Here is a 17,109-nt window from a genome sequence, read left to right as displayed (position 1 = left end):
GGGACTAGATAACTCTAAACTGAAGTACAGATGCAGAGTATCCTTGATTCCTTATTCACCAGCTGGGTGAGACACTCCTTGTACAGTTCAACCCTTATATAGGTCAAACACATCAGCCTCCATAACAAAACTTGATAAATAATATGTCAATAATCTTTGGCAGCCTGTGAATATTATAAAATTTTTATTTTAAATCTGTGACTCCAATGGATCATGATATCACTAAAGGGCAAAAGCACACCATACTTTTCATTCTTATACAAATAAGAAAAATTAAAAAGGTATCATTTGTTCTTAATGCTTTTATCAATTTTCACTAAGTATGTTCCTATTTAAAAAAAGTTTTACCCAGAGCCAGATACAGTGGCACACACCTGTAATCTCAGCAATTTGGAAGGCTGAGGAAAGAGGCAAGAGGATCTTAAGTTCAAGGCCAACCTCAGCAACTTAGTGAGACTCTGTCTCGAAATTAAAAATAAAAAGGTCTTGGAATATGGCTCAGTGGTAAATTGCCTCTGGGTTCAATTCCCAGTACCAAAAAAAAAAAAAAAAAAAATCCAGAACATTGTGTCAGTAAAATAACATTATATATGTTGTAAAGAGTCATAATATGAAATTATTATCTTTGTTAAAACTAATGAGAATACCATGCTCTTCAAAATGTGAAGGATATAAAAAAAAGTGTTCTTTTAAAGAAAAATTTGCCCTTGATTACCGTAATTATTTTAGTAACACATTCTAAACTAACTAGTTAAACCAGAATTTCCCAAAATTTTATTTAAAGGCATTTAGGCACAGTCATTAAGAATGCTCTTAAGGCCTAGTCTATATACATTCAAACCCTAACTCTACCACCTAGAGCCACAAAAATATAAGCAAGCAACTTAATTTCTCTGTGCCTAATAAGTTGCCTGGCCTGTAAAGTGGGAATAATAAACAATAGAATGATTATAAGAAAGAAATAAAATGACACAGTACTTAATACACACTGCTGTGAACTAGTAAACCATGGATTCTATTTTATCCTTGAGGGGTTTAGCATATTGTAAACATATTTTTCTGTAGTGTTAAATTTCATGCTCCCTCTTTGTCAGATTGGTCACTTGATAAATTCCTTTTCTTTCACCCCTAGTATATATACTGGGTGGTCCCGGAATTCCATTTTCCATTTCCTACTGTTCTTGTTACAGATGACTTTATCCAGATTCAAAGCTTTCACCACTAAACCTACCCAGATAATTTCCAAGTCTCAGCAGAAATCATAATCAAGTGTTTATTGAAATCAACACTTAATATACCACAGGGTTTATAAATACAGTGTCCAAACCAAACTCAGCATCTTTGCCCTAAAACTCAATCCTACTTAATGTCTCTTCTCCAGATTCTCTGTAATAACAATCTAAAAAGTAGACTCCTTCCTTCTCAAAAACCTCCTCCTCAAGGCATCAAATTATGATTATTTGATTTTTAAAGTATCTCACAAATCCACTTTCTCTTCTTTCTACACTGCATCTAATCAACCTTAGCTTAGGCTCTCAATGTTTCATGCCTAGATTTCAGCAGTAGCTCCTGCTTCTACTCTTACTCTGTAAGACATCTGTTGTGGTGTCTATTTCACTCATGACCATCCATCCCATCTTCTTCAAAACATATCCACACCCCCTTTACCCAGTCTCCACGACCACACATACAGGGATTGGGGACTGAAAGTCAAATTTATAATACCCACATTTGACTGAACTCAAAACAGGCAGAAGACACCCAATTCAACCAGAATAATGAGTTTCCCTCACTCTTAAAACAGTTTGGAACTGGGACCTAGAGACATTCACAAAACAGCCTTAGTATATGCCTGAAATTGCAACATTAGGCAAATGTAAGAAGACAATATTTCACCACATGAACATGGAAGCAGAGAGGGAGGAAAAAATGAAGCAGATGCATGTAGCAAAGAAAAGGCAAAAGACGTGTTTCTATACATCATTCCAACCCATTCCTGAACTCCAGAGGCCCTGAGATCCCTGAGACACCCCTATGCACTCATTATAAATTATCCCTCCTTTAACTTAAGCTGCTTCAAATTATCTTTGCATTCAAATGAATCCTTTGACTAACATAACTTCTCTCTAGTTAAACCTGTGTATGCTGACAAAAAGTAGTCTTAATAAAATATTAATTCAATATTGAACTTCAGCTCACAATCTTTTAGTGACTCCTTAACGTTTTAGCCTTGTGATAACCTTCCAAATACTTTTTTTTATTATTATCTATTTTTGACTTATAGGTGGACACAATGTCTTTATTTTATTTCCATGTGGTGCTGAGGATCGAACCCAGGGCCTCACACATGGTAGGTGAGTGATCTACCTCTGAGCCACAACCCCAACCCTAACCTTCCAAATTGTGAGAAGACAAAGCTTACCTTCCCAGTTTCATCTCATATCACATAAAGTTATGTACCATAAGCAGTGCTGCCTAAGTCACCACAATTTTGTTCCTTTTTTTGTCTAATTTTTATTGATTTAAAAAAAATGACAGCAGAATGCATTACAATTCTTGTTACACATATAGAGCACTTTTGTTCCTTAGTTTATGCTATTGCTCTGCCTTGAATGCTATATAGCCCTTCTTCCCAACCCATGCCCGAATTAACATATCTTTAAGACTTTGCTATTGAGTCCTACAAGGTAAATCAGAAGCTCCCTTCTGTTGTTCCCACAATACCTGCTCACAACTTCACATAAACACAAATCAAATTAACCATTTACTTATGTTCCACATACTTAAATCAGGGTCTGCTTCATCACTGTCTCCCAGTGTTTACAAAAAAGCAAACATTAAATAAATACTTGCTAAACAAATGTTCTAATATCCTTCTATCAGAGGACTCCAGTCACACGTCTCTGCTACATACTCATAATCACCACCCCACATAATATTCACGTTTGAAGTTTCTTAAATGGTCTGCCTTATAGGAAAATTTACTTTATCCTGTTTCTATATAATTACTTGATTCAGCTTATTGAGTTCAATATATATTTTTGCTTAATCTTTACTGTCTTATAGTAACTATAATAACTTCTGACATCCACCCACAAGGACAGAAGAACTAATAATTATCATAAATGTAATATGTCTCTTAGTCAATCCTCATTGGTTAATGTTATGATAATAGATAAGAAAAATGAACTGAGCAATGTTAAAAAGATTTTTAAAAAAACATACACACAAAAAAAAACAAAATTTTTAAAAATGTGTTTAAGGTCACATAGCTAACTGAACTGTATATAGCAGAGCTACAATTCACATGCCAACCTTCCTGTTCTCAAAAACTGGCATACCTGAAACACTATTAAACAAACAATTAAGAAATATGAGGTTTAGATCCAAGACCACTAGTAATTTACTACATAACTATAGGCAAGTCATTTAATATCTCTGTATCTACACTACATACTTACAAATGAGAGATAATAAAAGCTTTTAAACATTATATAAAAACAGAATTCATTTTTTGATCTCTTGTGTTCTGTTTATTTTCTCTTCTGTTAAAATTCAATTTAAATTCTTTATTACATTCAATATCTTCCTAAAAATATTTGTGTGAAAAATGTACTATTTCCTTGAATTCAGATACACTGTATATCACAAATGATTCTAATTATCCTTAACTCCACTCTTAAATCCAACTACGAATTAACTTCATGTCATTTACTACATAATCCTGTGTATAATATAACTTTCCCCCACTTCAATCTTCCTATTGTCTCAGTGTTATTGTCATTTCAACAATAGTTTCTAAGGTTGCAAATACCAGTAAGAACTAGGTTGAAAAAAGTCAAAAATTCAGCTGAGGGATTAATCCTGCAGAGAGATAAAGAATACAGAAGGCTAAAAGAAGGATAAAGCTCTCTAGAAACTAGACAGTGTTCTAGGGAGATTCACTCATTATTACTGAAATAAACAAAGTTTAAACTTAAAGAGCAACAATTACTGAAGGGCAAGAATCAAGGTAATCTGATAAAGAGAGACTCAGAATCCAAAAGGACAAAATCCAGATCATCCATGCTGAAGGTTAAGAGTAAACACAAATGTTAGACGAAGGGTGGATTGGGGTGGAAGATAATGTAATTTGGGGCAGGAAGGATCAGAGTAAAAGATAAAGAGGGCTCTTTCCTTCCTAAACAATATACTCTTAATGCCACTGGGAGGCTAAGAGTGGGCAGGACAAAACAGGCATATTTTGCAGGCAGGCAAAATAGACAGAATAGGTGAGGAGCCTGAAGAAGGACGTCAGAGCCCAAATTCAGAACAACTATGCGGGCAAAGGAAGAAGGCTTGAGATGTCAGAGGTTGTTTAGAATGAAAAGGGAGGTGGGGTGCTAATTAACATAGGGAGTATGGCCTGACATAGGAAGTAAGACCTGAATAGTCATAAAATCATACGACACCCCCAGGAGATAATACATGATGATGGAAGTGAGGTTTCTTATTGCTGGAGCATAAATAGAAAAAGGTCTATGGTTTTATAGTAGAATTTTATTTTCTATTTATTTATTTATTCATTTAGCTTATTGTAGGGTGGGTACTGGGGATTAAACCCAGGGTCTTGTGCATTTCTAGGCAACCACCCTACCATGAAGTATAGCCTCCCCACACCTTTGAAATTTAAAATATCTGCTTGAGGGCTCAGCGATAGATTATTTATCTAGCATGAATAAAACCCTTAGATGAATCCCTAATACCAAAACAAACAAAAAAGTGATATAAAGTATCAGTTTGAATTCATAACATTTACTGCACATAGAAAAATAAATATAGAAGTAAATATATAGGTATGTGTGTGTATACATAATATACACCATACTCCTAACCGGGGCTTACTATGAGAGCCTGAGAAGACTGACACTCCAATAATAATGAGCACATCTAGCACCCAGTTTTTGCTTTTAAATATTGTTCTCCACTAAAAGTCACCAGGTTAACCTTAAATAAATTACTTATTCCAGAAATGGGTTATAGAATCTATAGTGTGAGCTTGAAAAATCTTGTGACATAAAAAATGGAATTACTCAAAGAATTGTGAAACAAGCAAACGGACCCAGAAACCAACTTGAATGGGTTTTTTCTGGCCAAATCTAAAAGAATTTGAGCATTAAATAATAATACTAATGGATTAAAAACCATTAAATAAAATAATTACAGTAACAGAAAAGGTAACTTCATGCTGACGAAGGCTACCAAGCATCATTCTAATCAAGTGATCAAAGAGATCATCATCAGGACTAACATAAATCATAAGTTACCAGTTACAATTAAAAGACTACAACTTCACTATGTCATATTTCTAAAAATGATATATAATCTGAATCTAATCATGAGACAAACCCAAACTGAGGAACATTCTACAAAATGATTGATCTACATGCTTTAAAATGTCACAGTTCAGGATACGCATGGTGGTGCACAGCTGAATTCCCGGTGACTTGGAGGGCTGAGGCAGGATAATTGCAAATTTGGGCCCAGTCTCAGCAACTTTAGCAAGACCCTAAGCAATTTAGCAAGACCTGTCTCAAAGTTTAAAAAAATTAAAAAAGGGCCAGACACAGTGGCACACTCCTGTAATCCCAGCAGCTTGGGAGGCTTGGGCAGGAGAATTGTGAGTTCAAAGCCAGCCTCAGCAATTTAATAAGGTCCTAAGCAATTCAGCAAGACCCTGTCTCCAAATAAAATATTAGAAAGGGGGTTGTGGAACAGTGGTTGAGCACCGTTGGATTCAGTCCTGAGTGTAAAAAAAAAATTTTTAAATTAAAAAAGGACTGAGGGGCTGGGGTTGTGGCTCAGCAGTAGAGCACTCACCTAGCACATGTGAGGTACTGGGTTCGATCCTCAGCACCACATAAAAATAAATAAATAAATAAATAAATAAATAAAGGTATTGTGTCCAACTACAACTAAAAGAAAAAAAAATTTAAAAAGAGGACTGAGGAGATATAGCTCAATGGTAAAGTGCCCCTGGATTCAATCCTAGATACAAGTGAAAAAAAAAAAAAGGAGAAAGAAGAAGGAGGAGGAGGAGAAGGAGAAGGAAGGAAAGAAAAAGGAAAAGAAAAACTGAGAAAGTATTCCAGAAGGAGACCAGAGACCCAGAGGCAGGAAATCAAATTGCAAAATTTGATTCTGAACCAAATTCTTTTGCTATAAAGGACATCACTGAACAACTGCTAAAATATAAGTGATTAGATGATAATAATACAGTACTGAATTTTACAGTTGTAGTCTGGTTATAGAAGAACATATCTTTGTAGGAAATATACACTAAAGTGCCTGGAAGTCATAGGGTGTCAAGTCAACAAATTAACTGTTCAATGATTCTTGAAAAGAAACCTATTTCCACTATCAACTTCCAAATAAATTTGTGATTGTGTCAAAATTAAAAAAAAAAAAACAGGAAAAGAAAAAAAGAAAGACAATTCTACTCCTCTCCATAAACACAAATATACACACCCCTACCTGCCCAAGATTCAGAAAGGAGATTGGGAGGTGAGGGGCAGTGCTGTCTAAACATATTTGTTTCTCTGTATATAACATATTCTGACCCTACTTCATAAGATGAATAAAAGGGGCTCCTGGTAAACTTGACTAATAAAAGTAATCACTTATTCAATTCACACATAAAATGTCCTGTGCCAACTCTTCTCTATTATTAATAAAAATTACCTTTGTTCAAGTGTATCTTTTCAACCTCTAAAAAGAATACTGTCCAACTAAAAGTTGTAATATATTTTTCTTTATCTCCCCTATCTTATTCAAATTTGCACTGACATTTTTATCTCTTCAACTCAAATTAATCTTCACTTCTAAGAAATAATGACGTACATACACATAACATAAAAAGAAATCATGCCTGTTCTAAGAAAGAAGCAGACATAAATACTACATTCTGGAATTTTCTAAACGTCAAAAAAAAGTCTCCCCTTTTAATTTACCCCTTTTAAAGCGAAATAATATTATGTTAATTCTGACTTCTTTCCCTTATTCCATTAAAAAATTCGTAATTTTTTATGTGAAAGGAGATTTAACATTTTTCTTAAATGCTTTTGCATGTATCAAAAATATACATACCTCATCTACGAAGTTTATCGCATCAAACCAGTCTTGAAGGGCTTCAAGGCAATATCTTACAACATTTCGGGTATATTCTTGAGTTTCCTAAAATAATATGTAAATTTTACAATATGTAAATGTAAATATTTCAATACCAAATTATATTTAATGCATGATAACGGTATACATTGCAGATATGGTAAAATGTATATATTTTCAAGATAACCATTATATTTGGCATTTCAAGAAATCATCCCTTCAAAAGATAATGACAGGAAAAGAAAAAAGACAATTCTACTTCTCTTCATAAATATACATATACACACTCCTACATGCCCAAGGTTCAGAAAGGAGATTGGGAGTGAGGGTGAGGACAAATATGAAAATTAAAGAATACAATTTTTGCTTCCTTTTATATAACATATCCTAAAAATGAGTCAAAGTTGATAAAGAGAGAAAGCAAGACATTAGACTTCCAAGCAGGAACCTTCAGTGCACTAGTGACAAGAGAATGAATTAAAAATGGATGATGGTGAGAAGTAAGAAGATTTTTGTTTAGAAGTGTGCCCAGTGCCACTCTGAGAGAAAAGGGAGTCAAGCAAAACACTGTGTCAAATCTCCATGAACTGTCTGGGTTGAAGACAGGTCAGGCTGTTGGATTCTCTCACTCAGCCACCAATAAGAATAAAGGAAAAGCGAGGATATACACTGATGGAGTATTCGGAGAATCCCAAATTGTACATCCCTGGAGCAAAAATTATCTTCACTGGCATTAAGGAGAAAGGAGAAAAAGCAGACTTAATAACTTACCTCAAAAAAGTTACTAATAAATAATAGCCACTGCCATATTTATCATAAAACAGAAATTTCTCATGGCTTTTTAATGTGTACCATATTTAACTGTTATCATACACCAGAATTCAGATCATGATGGCTGACAGGATATTTTTTGTCAGTCCCGATTTAAGTAAATTTAGCCTGTAGTTAAATAAAAAAAAAAATTTTAAATAGACTCAAATCAGGTTCTATTTTAAGAAACCCCCATAATGGTACAAATTGGTAAATATGGGGCTGGGGTTGTAGCTCAGTGGCAGGACACTTGCCTCGAACATGTAGGCATTGGATTCGATCTCAGTACCATATAAAGATAAATAAACAAAGATACTGTGTCCATGTATAAATAAAAAATATTTAAAAAAAACAAATTGGTAAATGTAATTGTTTAATTGACAGAGAGTCTCTTTTGGGCCGATGAAAATGTACTGAAACTAGCCAACGGTGATGACTACTCAATGTAAATATACTTTGAACTATAAACCTAAAAATGGTTAAAGTGCACATTTTATAAAATTAAAAAAGGAAAGCAAAACATGAATACTATAATTAGCCTGTGATATCTTGACTTACAACACAATTTGGAAGAAGAAATGATAGGTATGAGCCATTAGAAATAAAGGTACTATGAAAGGCAATTACAATGTTTTATGGTAAAATGGACCCACTGAAATAAGAAAGTTTTAAATTAAATGAAAACATAAATCAAGAGAAGGCTCTCTAAATAAATAAATAATAGGAAAAGGATTTGAATAGACATTTCTCTCAAGAAGATATACAAATAGTTAATTAGTACATGAAAATATGTTTAAAACCATGGAAAAAACTGTGAATTAAAACCAAAGCCAGGCACAGTTGCACATGCCTATAATCCCATTGGAGGATGAGACAGTAGGATTGAGAGTTCAGCAACGGCAAGGTGCTAAGCAACTCAGTGAGAACCTGCCTCTAAATAAAATATAAAACAGGGTTAGGAGTGTGGCTCAGTAGTCAAGTACCCCTGAGTTCAATCCCTGGTATCAAATACACACACACACACACACACAAACACACACACACACCCCACTTCATACCCACTAGGATGACCATAATTTTTAAAATGTAAAATAAAAACTATGTGTTAATAAGAATGTAGAGAAATTAGAAAACTCATACATTGTTGATGAGAATATAAAATGGTGCATCTGCTAAAAAAAATATTTTGGCAATTCTTCAGCAAGTTAAATATAAGAGTTGCCATATAAATAAGCATTCCATTGGTACATACTATACTTAAGAGAACTGGAAACATGTTCACATAAAAATTATATGCAAATGCTCACAGAAGCTATATTCATAGTAGTCAAAAATGCAAAATAAATCCAAATGTCTATCAACTGATAGACAAATAAAATCTGGAATATCCATATAATGGACTACTATTCAGCCACAAAAAGGAATGGATTGTTGATAATGCTGCAATATAGTTGAACCTTCAAAACATTACACTAAGTAAATGGGCCAAGGAACTGAACAGACACTTCTCAGAAGAGGATATACAATCAATCAACAAACATATGAAAAAAATGTTCATCACCTCTAGCAATTAGAGAAATGCAAATCAAAACTACTCTAAGATATCATCTCACTCCAGTCAGAATGGCAGCTATTATGAAGACAAACAACAATAAGTGTTGGCGAGGATGTGGGGAAAAAGGTTTTCATACACTGCTGGTGGAACTGCAAATTGGTGCAGCCAATATGGAAAGCAGTATGGAGATTCCTTGGAAATCTGGGAATGGAACCACCATTTGACCCAGCTATCCCTCTCCCTGGTCTATACCCAAAGGACTAAAAATCAGTGTACTACAGAGACACATCAATGTCTATAGCAGCACAATTCACAATAGCTAAACTGTGGAACCAACACAGATGCACTTCAGTACATGAATGGATAAAAAAATGTGGCATATATACACAATAAAATTTTACTCAGCAATAAAAGAGAATAAAATCATGGCATTTGCAGGTAAATGGATGGGGATGGCCTTGGAGAAGATAATGCTAAGTGAAGTCAGCCAATCCCCCCCAAAAAAAATGCCAAATGTTTTCTCTGATTTAAGGAGACTGATTCATAGTTGGGTAGGGAGGGGGAGCACGGGAGGAATAGAGGAACTCTAGATAGGGCAGAGGGGTGGGAGGGAAGGGGAGGGGAAGAGTAGGTTAGCAAAGATGGTGGAATGTGATGGACATCATTATCTAAAGCACATATATGAAGACACGAATTGGTGTCAACATACTTTATACACAACCAAAGATATGAAAAATTGTGCTATATATGTGTAATAAGAATTGTAATGCATTCCGCTGTCATTTATTTAACAAATCAATAAAAAAAAGATTTAAAAAAAATTACACTAAGTAATACCCAGACACAAGAGGCCACCCATGAAATGCCCTGATTAGGCAGATTCATAGAGACAGAAGTAGATAAATGGTTTCCAGGGGATGAGAGGAGGTTGGAATTGGGAAGTATGAAGTTTCTTTTGGGGGTGATATAAATGATGAAAATAGTGGTAATGGTTGCACACTTTTGGGAATACACCAGCAACCACTGAATTATATAGCTTAAAGTGGTTAAAATGGCATTTTTTTATGAATTATATCCTAATTTTAAAAATTGTTTTGAAGTATTTGGGGGGCATCAATGTATAAAATAAAATTGTAGTGTCAAACACATTAAATTCATGGGCTATGTAAGTAAATTATTCACACACACACACACAGAAAAACTGAGTCTCACTTTTTTTTTTTTTTTTTTGGTACCAGGGATTGAACTCAGGGGCACTCAACTACTGAGCCACACCCCCAGCCCTACTTTGTATTTTATTTAGAGACAGGGTCTCACTGAGTTGCTTAGTGCCTTGAGGTTGCTGAGGCTGGCTTTGAACTCTCAATCATCCTGTCTCATCATCCTAATAATCAGCTGGGATTAAAGGCATGCACCACTGCACTGGCCTCAAGTTCATTTTTTACTTCTCATTTACTCCCTTGGTTCCATGTCCTGTTGATTCTTCCATAATATTATCATATAGGTTCTCAATTATTGTTACTGTATCCAACCAGACCAAGCATCACTTATCTGGTCACAACGCTGACAGTCTCACTCTGTTTCAGTCTATTCTGTATGAGATTCATCTTCATAGAAATATTATTTTATACATTCTATTCCCCAACTCTCAATTTAAAAAATTTAAGTGTACTTATAAGTTACTATAAATAATCTGTCCTAACCAAATTAAAGTGCCAAATCATTCATGGATTAAAAAGAAAGAAAGAAGAAAACACCAAATATTCTCCCATTATGTCAAGGATTTGAGTTAACAGTGTTCCATTCTACACTCTTAGCACAAGTATGAACTGGTACAACCCACTTGGAGAACAATTGGACAAGTAGGTACCAAGACTATTTTAAGATGACCAGTTAATTCCATTTCTATAGTATATTTTTACATTCAGAGTATGTCTCCCAACTTCCCATTACCACCATACCAATCCTGGAAAAAAAAAAATGGTGGCTTATACTTAATAGTTTTATGACCTTTAGCAAATGTACATTTTATGATTCTCAGTTTCTCCAAAAGTAAAAATGGGCATACTACTACTTGCCTCCCAGCACTAATATAAAGATGCAAATGAAATGATCCATAAAAAAATATTCTGTGAAGAGAGAGGATAGCACATTAGAGGAAGGATGTACTTTCCAGCAGCTCATCAGCATTTGACTTACAAAGCGGGAAAACTGTTTCTCAATGAGCCAACATCTATCTGCTAACTACCTCCCTTTCCTCTGATAGCATTTTTTTTTAATATTTCAAACTTTTTCTCACCTTTCCACCTGTTTTCCTTTTCTTAAGAAACTGAAATCGCACTAATACAATTACATGGTTTATGTAAATCATACCCCATTTATGTTGATGTAATTATTAATACAGTAGACAACATATTAGATACCTGATGTTAAATACCTGATCTAGTTCATAGTTGTGTATTGCTGTCACTGATGTTAAATGCTGACCTCACCTTTCCTATATAGGAGACAATTAAGATTACAGATGTCAAAGTAAATATCAGACATCTATCTTAAAACTCTATGTCTAGGGGCTGGGGATGAGGCTCAAGTGGTAGCGCGCTCGCCTGGCACGCGTGAGGCCCAGGTTCGATCCTCAGCACCACATACAAACAAAGATGTTGTGTCCGCTGAAAACTAAAATAAATAAATAAATAAATAAATAAATAAGGATTCTATGTTTGGCCAGGTGCACTAGCACATGGCTATAATCCTAGCATCTCAGGAGGCTAAGGCAGAAAAATCCCAAGTTCAAAGCCAGTCTCAGCAACTTGAAGAGGAGAGGCTCTATGTAACTTATTGAGATCCTGTCTCAAAAAATAAAAAGGGCTAGGGATGTAGTTCAGTAGTTAAGCTTCCCTGGGTTCACTCCCAAGTACCAAAAAAAAAAAAAAGGACATCTATTACCAACTTTAGTATAATTCCTGGATTAACCCTCCTTCTAAAAGGGGATGGAAAGTGATTGAGACACTTCAAGATTATAGAGATCCTGCTACCAAGAAATGCTCATAATCCAAACAACAGACAAACTTAACCCACACATGATCTAGCCTCCCTTGAGACTAAACATTACTTCAACTCATAGAGTTGGGGAGATAAATACCCCAAACCAAAAACCAAGCTCCAAGAAGGAACAATCAGAGGGGAACTTCTGGTTCCCCCAACTGCCAACATCTACTCATATACCAAAAACACAGAGAAATTCTAGAATAAAAAAAGAACTATTACACATATAAGGACACACATATAAAAGAGGATGGAGAATTCATCTAAATTAATACCAACATAAGGAAACAGGAAAACAAATCTCCGCACAAAATTAATAATCCCCCAACAAAGAATCCTACGTATATGGAAATGGATGAAATTCCAGAGAAAGATTATTTTTTTAAAAACTGATTATTAAAATGTTGAATGAAGGGGGAAAAATTACTGATTATTACAATATTCCATGAAGTCAAAGAAGATCTAAGCCATTTCATTAAAGAAATAGAAATACTGAAAGCCGGAAGGGGTGAAGCACACCTGTAATCCCAGCAGCTGGAGAGTCTGAGACAGGGCAATCAAGAGAATTAAAAACCAGCCTCAGCAAAGGAAAGGCAAGTTGCTAAGCAACTCAATGAGAGATGCTGTCTCTAAATAAAATACAAAATAAGACTGGGGATATGGCTCAGTGATCAAGTGCCCCTGAGTTCAATGCCTGGTACCCAAAATAAATAAATAAATTTTATATATATATATATAAATACATATACATATAAGTCAATCAGAACTCCTGAAAATGAAAGACACAATGACTTAAACTAAAAATTCACTTGAGTGCTGGGGTTGAGGCTCAGTGGTAGAGCACTTGCCTAGCATGTGTAAGGCACTGGGTTCGATTCTCAGCACTGCATATAAATAAATGAATAAAATAAAGGTCCATCAACATGTTTAAAAAAATTTTTTTAAAATTCACTTGAAAGTATCACTAAAACATTAGATTATATAAACAGAACTTCAGACCTTGAGATAGATCCTCAGGCCTTGTAGACAGAATATATGATTGAGTAGACAAAAATACAACAAAAGAAAAAAATGATAGAATATGACCAGAATATACAAGAATTCTGGCACAACATCAAGAGACCAAACCTGAGAATCACTGGGATAGAAGAGAACATGGAGATGCAGGCGAAAGTCATTAAGAACATTTTCAATGAGATAATAACAAAAAAATTTTCCCCATATCAGAAATAAAATGACATTCACATACAGGAAACATATAAAACTCCAAATAGACCTGATCAGAAGAAAAATCTCCAAGACATCATAATCAAAATGTCCAGCATAGAAAATAAGGAAAGAATATTAAAAGCTGCCAGAGAGAAATATTTAGAGGCAAACCAACAAGGCTAACTTCTGATTCTGAACTCAGCCACTAAAATCAAGGAGAGCCTGGAAAGAAAAAAAAAAATCTCAATATTCCCAAATAGATAAAAATCAAGAGAAGACTAATCTTCTAAACAAAAATCAAAACAAAATAAAATAATCAAAATGGCAGCAAATCACAACACATATCCATAATAACACTGAATATAAATGGTCTCAACTTCCCAATTAAAAGACATAGATTAGCAGAATGGAACAAAAAACAAGATTCAACTATACATTATTTGCAAGATGTGTTCATCTCATAGGCAAAGATATTCACAGATGAAGGCCAAAGGATGGAAAAAATATTCTACACAAATGGAGTCCATAACAAGCTAGAATAGTTACTCTCATATCTGACAAAGCTGAATTCCAAATAAAAACTAATCAGAAGTGACAAAGAAGGCTATTACATCCTGGTAAAGGGAACAATCTAACAAGAAAATAAAACAGTAGCAAATATATATATTGTCAGGTCGATGGAGATGGCTAAGAAATAAAGCACCAAGCAATCCGGGCGACACAGAAACACCAATCAGATGCTGACAAAACCACCTGTCAATCAGCAGGGTCTCCTGACCAATCCTGGATCTTAGCTAGCCCCCCACCAACAACAACTCCAGTAGGACATGGGACTCTAAAAACCCCTTTTCCTGTCCCAAGCCCTCCTTTCCTGCTCTAAGCCCAATAAAAATTCCAGTCCAGTAGAGCCCCAATGTGCTTCTCCTCAGACCCACCCTGTTAATCTAAGGGTCTTGCCTGGGAGCGAAATCTCAATAAAGCCTCATTCAGCAGCCATTTTAAATCTGCCTCCTTTTGGTCACCACTGTCTGACCTTACATGTACCTCAAATATCAATGCATCCAGTTACATTATTAAAAAAAAAAATACTCCTTGACTTTAAATCCTAGATAGACCCAAAAAATAATAATGGGTGATTTCAACACACCCTTATCACCAGAAGACAGGTCATCAAAGCATAAAATCAATAAAAATATATGCAACATAAAAAATACTATAAATCAAAATACCTAATAGACTCCTATAGAATATTTCATCCCAAAATAGTTTAATTTCCCCTTCTTCTCAGCAGCTCGTAGACTCTTTCACAAAATAGACTACATATTCTAGGTTATAGGTCTTAGAAAATACACCACCCTCAAAAAAATCAGTATAATTCCATGCATCCTAGTAAACCATAATGGAATAAAATGAAAAATCCACAACAAGAAAGATAATAGAAATCACATAAAAAGATGGAGATTAAACATTACTCTTTTAAATAAATAATGGATAAAAGGAATGAGAAATATAATCAAAAAATCACAGAAACAACAAATGAAAATAAAGGAATAACATCAAAATCTCTGGGATAGTATTAAAGCAATACTTTAATACTAATAATAGAAGAAAATTCATTGCAAAATTGAGTGCCTACAGTAAATAAAGAGAGAATGAGAGATTCCAAATAAATAAGCTATGCTCCACCTCAAGACCTGAGAAAAAGAAGAAAAAGCCAGGCATGGTGGCACATGCCTGTAATCCCATTGGCTTGGGAGGCTGAGGCAGAAGGATCACAAATTCAAAGCAAGCCTCAGCCTCAGCAATTTAGCAAGGCCTTACAAAGCTTAGCAAGACCCTGCCTCAAAATTTTAAAAATTTTAAAAGGGTTGGGAATGTGGCTCAGAAGTTAAGTGCCCTTCAGTTCTATCCCTGGTATACCAAAAAAAAAAAAAAAAAAAAAAAAAAACTACTCCAAAGTATCAGTAGGAGACAGAAAATAATAAAGATCAGAGCCAAAATTAATGAAATTGAGAATGAACAAACAATACACAGTATCAATAGAACCAAGAGTTGGTTCTTCAAAAAGGTAAATAAGATTAATAAACCCTTAGCCAAACTAACCAAGAGAGAAGACCGAAATCAACAAAATTAGAGATTAAAAAATGAGATATTACCACAAACATTTCTGAAAATCAGATGATCATTAGAAACTATTTTAAAAATTTATACTCCAATAAACTGCAAAATCTAGAAGGCACTGACAAATTTCTAACAAATGACCTTCCCAAATTGCACCAGGAAAATAGAGAAAACCTAAACAGTAGCTGGGGTAATAGCTCAGCAGCAGAGCACTTGTCTAGCATGTGAGGCACTGGGTTCGATCCTTAACACCACATAAAAATAAATAAATAAAGCATGCTGTCCATCCACAACTACCAAAAAAAAAAAAGCCCTAAACAGGCTAATATCTTTTTTTTTTTTTTTTAAAGAGAGAGTGAGAGAGGGGGGGAGAGAGGGGGAGAGAGAGAGAGAGAGAGAGAGAGAGAGAGAGAGAGAGAGAGAGAGAGAGAGAGAATTTTTAATATTTATTTCTTAGTTCTCGGCAGACACAACATTTTTTTTTTTGTTGGTATGTGGTGCTGAGGATCGAACCCGGGCCGCACACATGCCAGACGAGCGCGCTACCGCCTGAGCCACATTCCCAGCCCCACAGGCCAATATCAAGTAATGAAACAAACAGCACTTAAAAGCCTACCAATAAAGAAAAGCTCAGAACCAGCTGGATTCTCAACGGAGTTCTACCATACCTTTAAGAAGAACTAACACTAGTCTTTCTCAAATTATTCCATGAAAATGAAAGGTAGAACAACTCCCAAACACATTCTATGAAGCCAGTGTAACTGATACTAAAATCAGACAAAGAAACATCTAGGAAAGAAAACTACAGACCAGTATCCCTGATGAATACAGAAGCAAATTTCTTAATAAAACATTAGCAAACTGCATTCAAAAACACATTAAGAAGATAATACACCATGATCAAATGGGCTTCATCCCAAGTATGCAAGATGGGTTCAACATATGCAAATGAACAAATGTAATTCACCACTCAAATAGAAATGAGAATAAGAATATGATCATTTCAATAGATACAGAAAAGGCCTTTGATAAAAGGCAGTAATGATTCATGTTAAAACCACTGGATAAACTAGGGATAAAAGGAAATTACCTTAACATTATAAAGGTTATATATGACAAACCTAAAGTCAACATCACACTGAACAGAGAAAACTGAAAGCTATTCTTCTAAAAACAGGAACAAGACAAGGATGTCCACTCTCACCACTTCTATTCATGATAGT

General features: G+C 34.8%; 1 protein-coding gene and 1 pseudogene across 6 annotated transcripts in view; one reads left to right on the top strand and one right to left on the bottom strand.

Annotated features, from left to right (window-relative positions):
• Ubr3 (ubiquitin protein ligase E3 component n-recognin 3) overlaps positions 1–17,109 on the bottom strand; it is a 222,444-nt gene that overhangs the window by 128,239 nt on the left and 77,096 nt on the right. For all 6 annotated transcript variants that reach the window (XM_077802756.1, XM_077802758.1, XM_077802761.1 and 3 more), the window contains exon 11: positions 7,126–7,212. In XM_077802756.1, coding sequence (XP_077658882.1) covers positions 7,126–7,212 — 87 coding nt within the window. The remainder of the gene's footprint in view (positions 1–7,125; positions 7,213–17,109) is intronic.
• Positions 7,637–7,941, top strand: LOC113183247 (cytochrome c pseudogene; annotated as a pseudogene).

The sequence above is a fragment of the Urocitellus parryii genome, chromosome 1 (genome assembly GCF_045843805.1).
Source record: "Urocitellus parryii isolate mUroPar1 chromosome 1, mUroPar1.hap1, whole genome shotgun sequence".
NCBI classification, from domain to species: domain Eukaryota; kingdom Metazoa; phylum Chordata; class Mammalia; order Rodentia; family Sciuridae; genus Urocitellus; species Urocitellus parryii.
Note: the sequence above shows the minus strand (reverse complement) of the source record. Positions and strands in the feature narration are given on the sequence as shown.